This window comes from Sinocyclocheilus grahami, unplaced genomic scaffold, assembly GCF_001515645.1.
Source record: "Sinocyclocheilus grahami isolate Dianchi unplaced genomic scaffold, SAMN03320097.WGS_v1.1 scaffold132.1, whole genome shotgun sequence".
Classification (NCBI taxonomy): Eukaryota; Metazoa; Chordata; class Actinopteri; order Cypriniformes; family Cyprinidae; genus Sinocyclocheilus; species Sinocyclocheilus grahami.
In genome coordinates this window covers 1,501,249-1,510,199 of record NW_015505311.1, presented here as the reverse complement: position 1 = coordinate 1,510,199, position 8,951 = coordinate 1,501,249, and the positions used below count along the sequence as shown (strand labels likewise).

At 36.7% G+C, this 8,951-nt stretch overlaps 2 protein-coding genes across 3 annotated transcripts in view; one reads left to right on the top strand and one right to left on the bottom strand.

Moving 5' to 3' along the window:
• The window catches only part of LOC107590712 (uncharacterized threonine-rich GPI-anchored glycoprotein PJ4664.02-like), a 9,792-nt gene extending 8,294 nt beyond the window's left edge, over positions 1–1,498 (top strand). For both annotated transcript variants that reach the window (XM_016279620.1, XM_016279619.1), the window contains exons 10-11: positions 613–769; positions 1,333–1,498. In XM_016279620.1, the coding sequence (XP_016135106.1) occupies positions 613–769; positions 1,333–1,407 (232 nt within the window). In that variant the 3' untranslated portion in view covers positions 1,408–1,498. The remainder of the gene's footprint in view (positions 1–612; positions 770–1,332) is intronic.
• A 1,676-nt stretch (positions 1,499–3,174) lies between these two features.
• LOC107590766 (voltage-dependent calcium channel gamma-3 subunit-like) lies at positions 3,175–8,951 on the bottom strand. The gene is made up of 4 exons (XM_016279669.1): positions 8,389–8,951; positions 6,845–6,928; positions 5,663–5,803; positions 3,175–4,352 (listed from the first exon to the last, which is right to left on the bottom strand). Exons 1-4 carry the CDS (start codon positions 8,597–8,599, stop codon positions 3,622–3,624), a joined length of 1,167 nt encoding a protein of 388 aa, XP_016135155.1. The 5' UTR covers positions 8,600–8,951; the 3' UTR covers positions 3,175–3,621.

The following is an 8,951-nucleotide window of genomic DNA, read 5'->3' as shown; positions in this document are numbered from 1 at the left end:
CGTTTGAATCGTCAGTGGCAAATTCTTTAAATATGAAAACGTACTTACAGTCTGTGAGTCAGAACAGCCAGCATTGTAGTCTACTCTCCCAGGATCAGGAAACAGTCCTCCATAAAATGCGCTGCACACATCTGAATATTTGGGTTGAACTTTTGGAAGGCCAAACAAAGTATTTTCGGTTTCGCAACGAAACACACAGCGTCTTCACAACATGATGGCGGCAGTGGCAGCAACAATAAAGTTACGCCTTCTTTCTTTGCGTGAACATTTTGGCGGTGTTATGCAAATCTTCCCACATCGTCACGTAGACATGTGGGGGCGTGTTTAAACGGGGTGTTTTAGGAGGGTGTGAATCAGTCTTAACTTTTATAAAGAATATCTCTTTGGGTTTGAGACTTTAGTCTTTGCAACTTTAGGGATCTTATCTATGCACGAACAGCTTGTAACACTCCAAAGAGAAGGAAAGGAGAACGACCCCTTTAATGAGTTCTTGCTGAATAAAAAAAAAACACCCCAAAGTTTGAATGGTAATGTATAAAGTACCATAGTATTACCATAAAAAGAGTTGTGAAATTGTTCACATGATTTATCCATGTATGTTTGCGCTTACAGTTCTCAGTATGGTTGGGATCTCAGCAACTGCAGCTTGGCAGATGGTGTGGTGGATTCTGGGAAGGCTAGTGACCTGTCAGTCTGTAGCTGGCCGATCGAGCCGATTCAGTGGACACCATTCCCTTTGCTGCAACAGCTCAACAGGAATACCACCACAGTAAGACACATACACAAAAGGCTCTGGGTCTCATTAAAATGTGTAGAAACTGTCCTACATTTGATCTTACGAGCATTTATCAAATCTGAGTACGTTTGATCCCGAATACGCATAAAAACTAAAAAAAAAAACGTACGTACACCTCTCTTTCAGATGTGAAATTCAGAAATCGCAAATGATCTTGAAATTGTGCGCAGCTAAATGATTTCAGATCGCTGCCTTGTAAACACCACCTAATTAATGTCATTGACATATAGAGCACCAGTCAACATCCAAATCCATTACTTGAGAATTGTGAGCGGCAAGAATTGCTTAGTTTTCCAAATACCTGCAGTACTCCGACTCTCTGCCACAAGGAAAAGTGTCTACATCTGCTTAGACCCTGACATGGCGCTAAACACTTTTCCATGTCAAAGACCGTTTTTGTAAATATGAATGTTGGCGTGGATTTTAGGGTATGCACACTCTAAGATCAAATCTGTGCGTATGCACGTTTTATAAATGAGGCCCTCTATATCTATATTGTTGTAAATGATTAACACATAACTGTTCTTCATATCCAGGTGAAAGTGTTTCGTCCTCACTCTTACTGTGAAGGCATGGAACTTGTGGATTTAGAGAAGAGTTGGACAGCTTAATGGAGACTCTTAGAAAACCCGACAAGCTCTGGCCTAGTGTGAGAATATTTTATCTGTTTAAATAAGAACATTGTTATGCCAAACATATAGAGCCACTCTAATAAAATATATTTTAATTGAAAAAAGACTTCTTTGGGATCTCCTTCCAGTGTACACTACCATTTGAACATTTGGGGTCAGTAAGAATTTTTTTATTAAGGAAATTAATACTTTTATTCAGCAGTGATACATTAGATTGATCAAAAGTAACAGTAAAGACATTTATAATGTTACAAAAGATTTCTATGACAAATAAATGCTGTTCTTTTGAACTTTCTATTCACCAAAGAATCCTTAAAAAATGTATCACGGTTTCCACAAAAATATTAAGCAGCACAGCTGTTTTTAACACTGATAATAATAAGAAATGAGGAATTAATAGAAAATTCTATACTTATTCAGAAAGATAGAACATATTGTTTTTTATATAAAGTGAAACTTTTGTTAAAATTTGTTTGTGAAGAAAAAAATTAATAAAACAAAAAAACACTCCTGCTCTGTCTTCCAAAAATGTGACAGCAAACCTGGTGTTTGCATAAATGAACACACCAAATAACAGAGGTAGCAAGATATTTCTACATTTTCTGATTGGCTAACATGTTAACAAGGGTTCAACGTTCAGTCCCGTGACCCAGACACTAATGTCACCATCCTGTTGTGCCCTCATTGAGTCTAAAATCAATCCACTTAACCCTGTTACCCCAGGCCATCTGTCCTATCAATTGTATTGTCAGTAAATTTGTATAAAAAATATTTGTTAAATCACCAAATCCAATAGTGCACATAAAATGTACACTAAGGACTGAATGCTAATTGCTACAATAGTGCCATGAAAATTTCTCTTTTGAGGTTAATAATAACTTGCAATAATTGTTACCATACATTGGCACACATTAAAAGCTTAACAATACTAGTTTGTATGTATTTTTTTCTTATTTCTGTCAAAAGGAAAGGAACACAATGAGCCAAAAGTATACAGTGGGTACGGAAAGTATTCAGACCCCCTTAAATTTTTCACTCTTTGAGCAAAGGGTCTGAATACTTAGGACCATGTGATATTTCAGTTTTTCTTTTTTAATAAATCTGCAAAAATGTCAACAATTCTGTGTTTTTCTGTCAATATGGGGTGCTGTGTGTACATTAATGAGGAAAAAAAATTAACTTAAATGATTTTAGCAAATGGCTGCAATATAACAAAGAGTGAAAAATTTAAGGGGGTCTGAATACTTTCCGTACCCACTGTATATCACACCATTTGATATATGTTTATATAGTGATGGACGTAACGTGACGTGAAGGCCAAGTATGGTAACCCATACTTGGAATTTGTGCTTTGCATTTAACCCATCCAAGTGCACACACACAGCAGTGAGTAGTGAACACACACACACACACCTGGGGCAGTGGGCAGCCATTTTTGCTGCAACGCCCAGTGAGCCATAGGGGGTTCGGTGACTTGCTCAAGGGCACCTCATTCGTGGGTATTGAGTGTGAAAGAACGCACTGTTCACAATTCTTCCCATATGGATCTAGAAATGACTGATGAACCGATGGACCCTTTTCACATTTCTCAGAAACGGAAGTCATCATAGTTATGTATTTTTTGTGTTCCCATTTGCTTCTATAGCAGAAGAAAAAAAATCCAGCGTTTCTATGACCTAACAAAAGAGGAAAAAATATTGAGAGATTGATTATGGTGGTCAGAAGAGAAAAAAATGTCAAATTTGCATTCACTCCCTCAGCTGTTTTATTAGAAACACCCACACAGCAGTAAACTAGTTTTCTGTAATTTAATGCCAAGGTAATAAAACAGTGTTATAAATGTATTTCAATTACAATATAAAATGCTTTTCTAGATTTACGATGCTAATAACTGTGAAACGTGACATTGCAGTCTCTGAAAAGGGTCCATATGAGTATATGCTGCTCATGTGACCATGAAGAGTATAGCATCCGAAAAATCTGGACAAGGACAAGGCAGCATGTTCGCGTCTGCATAGAGACAGCAGAGGGCACAATAAACAGCACCATTTTTTTTTTTAGAGTCAATTCACTTCATTTAGTGCATAAAGCTAAAAGCGAATAATATGCATATATTCAGTGAAGGAAATAGCTTATCTTCACTCAGACCTTTCATATAGCGTCATAGCAGCAGGGGTCTTAAACCATTCTTTTTTACACCGGAGTTGTTGTTCTTGTCGCAGTGCCACTTTTAGACACAATTTGCACGTGTGAATTGTCATTCCTAGAATTCTGTGCACTGGACACTGGGCTTTTACTGGGATTTACTGAGTTTAATTTATAGTTCTGCGACAGCACGTCTCCGTTTTCCGGTTTGACTGAATTTAGTTCATGTGCATTTGGAAACACAAACCTCTTCTCGGTGCTCAACGAGTTCTGTATGTGCGGAAGCTCTCTTTCCGATTTCCCCGAGTTCTGCATGGTGAAAACATGAGGATTTGCAAAGCTGTTGTTAGCGATGACGGAGTTATGAAACTGTGCAAAACCACGGCCAGTGCCTAGGGAGTTGTGCGCGAGCGCGTGAGTAGCTGTTGGTGGTCCGCGTCCCAGAGCATAAAGCCCGAGGTCTTTCCCGTCACGGGCCGGAGAAGGTTCGCGGGTTTGACCCTGCCTCCAGCGGTAGCGGGAACGGTAGCTGGTCGAGCGCCGCTGCTGCAGGGAATGTGTGCTGCTTTGGAGTGAGCGCTGTGAACGTGCTCTCAACACACGGTGTGTATCGATGAACAGGTGCACGGTCAGGACGCCTACAGTCTCCGCTATGATGAAGGAAAGAGCGCCGCAGTAGAAGCTCCAGCCGTACCAGTGACTGCGCTTGGACTCGCTCTGGTTGGGGTCTCCAGCGTTAGATGAGATGTACACTATAATGCCAATGATGTTGCTGAGACCTAAAAGAAAAGATGCGATTAACTTTCCTTCTTTTGCTGCAATCCACTTGTGTTTCTATAACCTAACCATAGGCTACATTGGGGACAAATTTGCTAAGAAATGTCCCTAAAAGTTATCTCTCATAGGATTTCCTCGGAATAAAACGTGATCATATGGAATCTTAAGTAAATTATATAGCATTTTTAAATTATACAAATGCAAAAAAATTAGTATTCAAGACAAAATTTGTCTTCAATGCCATTTTCCAGAATCATGAAGTTGCCAAAGACACCAAAACAGAAATTAATACTTTATCTTGGAACCGATTCTGTAGTTTTATATGAACCATTGTACATATCTTTGTATGGAAGCCCTTTTATGCCACATAAAAAGTCAAAATTATGAGATACTAAGTCATACTTATGAGATGAAAAGATTGTTACATAAAAGGTTGAAATTATGAAAAAAAAGTCCTATATAAATTTCAACATTTCATTTCAGAATTGTGACTTATTCTCCAATAATTTTTTATTTGATCACATAATTGTGACTTACTGGCTCAAAAATTTGACTCCGTCACATAAGAAAAAACAAGTCATAGTTATGACATACAAAAAGTCTATTTTGAGATACTATGTTATAATTATGAGATACAAAGTGTGTGTATTATAACTACAAAGTCATAATTATGAAATAAAAGGACAAGCATGGGGAAAAATTTTAGAAAAATATGGGAAACTAATCATAACCATGACATTAAAGGTCAAAATTATGACATAAAAGTATAATTATGTATTATGACAAAAAGCCACATTTATGAAACAAAAGGACAACATTTCTATCACAATTATGTCTTTTTAAGTCATGATTTCAACTCATGTCATTATTGACTTTTTGTCATAATTACGACATTTAATCTAAAAATGTTTTGTCATAATCTCGATTTGTTTTCTTTAAATTTCCTATTTTTGTCATAATTCAGCTTTTTATCTCATAGGTCATAAGTTTGACTCTTTATGTTCTAATTATGACTTCTTATGTCATAAATATGATTTACTAAAGCATGATTTCTTCCATTTCATTGTCTTAAGAAAACCTCATAAATTTTGTTACAGTGCCACCTACTGGTAAAGGCTAAAACGTTACAAGTAAAGCAAAATCTGCTTTACTATGATCAAACAAGTTTACTCAACCTTATACTGGGCTGATATTGAGGTGCTTCACCCTGTGATTGCTGTTTGCAGATACAATCATAATTGACACATATGAAAACATCTATGGTACATACCCATTTAAACAATCAGGTAAAAGTCTATGTGCAGGAACATACCAGCTGAGACAAAAAAGATGCCTGCGCTCAGGATGACGTTGTGTCGGCTTTTGTAGAACTCACTGGCGGCTACACACACTCCACCAATGAACAGCAGTCCCACACTCATTATAGGGAAAAGACTAGAGGCACGCACAGCACCTGTCACACAAACACAACAAAAAATTATAACCAATCTCTAATAGTGTATTTTCACATTAATCTGTAAATTAGTGTCTCTGATATAAAGTCATTTGCAGTGATTTACTGAAGTAGAATTGAAATTAAAGTCAGGATGTTCTCTTGCAAAAATCTACAATGTTAGCAATGTTACCACCAGAATATATGAAGAGTTCAGATGCAAAAGCCTCTAAGTGCCATCTGAAATTTTCGTCTAAAATTAGCATTTTTATTAGGCTGCTATGTTTAGGTTCAGTAATTTTATTCTAATGGCAATGTATAGGTCCTTTTCTATGCAATTCAAGTGAAATAACTGAACATAAATATAGGAGCCTGATAAAAATGCCAATTTTAGAAGAAAATTTCAGACGGCATTTAGAGGCTTTTGCATCTGAACTCTTCATATATATATATATATATATATATACACACACACACACACACACACACATTACAACATATATGTGTGTGTGTGTGTTTGTGTGTGTGTGTGTGTGTATATATTCTGGTGGTAACATTGTTAGCATTGTGGATTTTTTCAAGAGAACATCCTGACTATAGTATTGTAACACATTTTTCATTTCAAAATTCCATACTCACCACTCTGTAGATTTTTCAGTCCGTATTCCACATAAATGGTTAATAAATTTTTCAATGTTAGATTTAGTATATAATACTGTCATCTCAGTATTTTTTATTGGTTTTCTTTAAGTGATAGCATGTGCTTACATGACAAGAACCTGCGTATATTCACCTGATGCAGTTTGATTTACAAAACCGAATGGCGGCAATAGTTTGCAAACAGTTTTTTTTCATACTCAAATACTCAATGACTCAATTACTCAAATTAAATTCAGTACTTTTACACACTTTTCCAAAATGTGTAGAAACAGTGACAATAACTCTAGTAACTGTGGGATTCAATTGGAAACTATGGAGTTCACAAGTGCTGCTTTTCACTAAGTTTTTTTTATTGTGTGTGTTTGACCTTTAACTGAATGTGAAACATTTGTAGATACTCACGCAGTAGATATTCTGCAGCATTTTGTTCATAATCTGCATCCTCTGGAAAATGATCAATGTTCTTACAAACCCCTTTAAATATGCCTGTAAGAAACACCAGACATTCACAATCACACATGCCTCAGTTAATGGCCAATGCCATTTTCCACATGATTGGACTAATGCTATCAAATCATTAACAATATCAATATTCTCCCATCTAATTAGACACTCTCAAAACACAGACAGGCAAACTGACAGAAAATGCCTTTCAAAGACAGAAAATGTGTTGCCCAGTTAAAAGAGAACTAGTTCTCTTTTAACTGGGCAACACATTTTCTCTTTCTCTCAGTGTCATTCCACATATCAAATATCATGAGCCACAGTAACTATTATTAGAGATCTAAAGCAAAATATACAAGCTAATTAAAGTGGGGTTCCATTGCTTTCTTTTGTTGTTGTTGTATAGTCACTGCATGGGCATGTGTGTGTGTGTGTGTGTGTGTGTGAAGTAGATGCCACATGCATGTACATGCATCTGCATGTTTAATAGCTGTATTTCTGTTGATGTATCTTTTTGTGTGCATAATTGATGTTATAGAGAACACCAATAGTAGAGAAAGTGTATGGTCTGTGTCAAACAGCTTTCATAAGTCTACTACTACCCTAAATATCTCACACACACTCCTGCATTCACACACGTAAAGTGAACGCTACCACTTTGATGCCCTTTTAACAGAGTGAACGCTTCATTACACTTTCCATTAAAAGAATTGACTTTGAACTGATATAGGCCAGAGAGTAGGAGAGGGTGTGACAAATGGGTCGAAACTAGAGGAACGTGTATTGTGCGAGAAAGTAAAAATAATTCCATCAATAATCAGATAAATAAATCATCCCACAGGGTTTGATTTGGCTCCAACTTATAAACATTTATAGTCATCTGACCCACAAGCATTACAAAAAAGTGGTGTGTGGTAATGACAGTGATAGTAAGATGTAACATATATACTATTAGAGTGAATGTTTACTATATTCATGAGTAATCCAAGGTACTTTAAAGATAGCATGATACATGAAAAAAAACATGGTAAAACTATTGTACAATGAAAAAAATAGCAAGGCAATTTTTGGTACTTTTTTGTAAACTAAAAAGTGGTAACCTGCAAAAGCTATTTTTTTTAACCTAATTTATCCCATATATAATAGTTTTCTTAGAATAAATTAATGTATTTAGGTTGATTTGGTAATGTTATACTATTTTTGAATACTTTAAGTTAATTGAAATGTTTAGGTTTACATTACCATTTTTTAGTGTGCAAGTATGTAGGCCATAATTTAATTATTCCAGTAACATTAAATCTCAACCAAATCCATGTGGGAAGGACATTTCAGAACATTTCTGTCATTTATTTCATTCATTCATTTAATGACAATCAATTTACCACAGTTTTATTGCAACAATAACTTATACCACAGGTATATTGCAACAGCAATAGCTAACTTACTTGCAATCATAAAATAAAAATCATAATAAAATCATAATTTGAGCTATAAAAAAATACCTTCCATGCAGCACTGTCTCCAGAGCCCCGAGTGCGTAAGTACCTCTTCATTCTTTCGGTTGGTGTCATTGTCATTCACGCTTTTGGTCCTGCAGACTCCACGCGAGTACAACCAGTAGTCGGTGCCCACCGCGATGGTCATCAGGCTGAAGGCTGCGAAAGCCCCCGCCGTGGAGAGGAGCATCTGCACTCCACGGTTACACACCTTCATCCTGCTCCCGGCTCTCTGGCATCAGTGTACGAGCGGCTTATCCACATGGAAATTCATTGGTGTTGATGAACTCTCACATGTCTGCGACCTTGTCAGTGAAGTTTGCGAGAAGTTTTGACGCGCGTTCCTCATGCCGTGCGCTTTTGCGCGTAAAGTAAGAGAGATTGGGGTTTATCTCTTTCATGAAGGTAAATCGTCATTTTAACGCTACAAACATACCTTATACATCAAAAATCAACTCCAAGCAAAACTTTCTCCCAAAAGTAATTGCGGTGAATTCAGGTTTTCTCGGTATTCCTACTGATAAGACCAGCATGCCCATGACTGATCTGTGTGCATTCCCATGGATCAT

Excerpts from the sequence above, each read along its gene's own strand:
- LOC107590766 (XM_016279669.1), bottom strand. The coding sequence starts at position 8,599 with ATGAAGGTGTGTAACCGTGGAGTGCAGATGCTCCTCTCCACGGCGGGG. Across the intron at positions 6,929-8,388 it reads GAGACAGTGCTGCATGGAAG|GCATATTTAAAGGGGTTTGT; the intron begins GTATTTTTTTAT and ends TGTTTCTTACAG. Across the intron at positions 4,353-5,662 it reads CATCTTTTTTGTCTCAGCTG|GTCTCAGCAACATCATTGGC; the intron begins GTATGTTCCTGC and ends CTTTTCTTTTAG.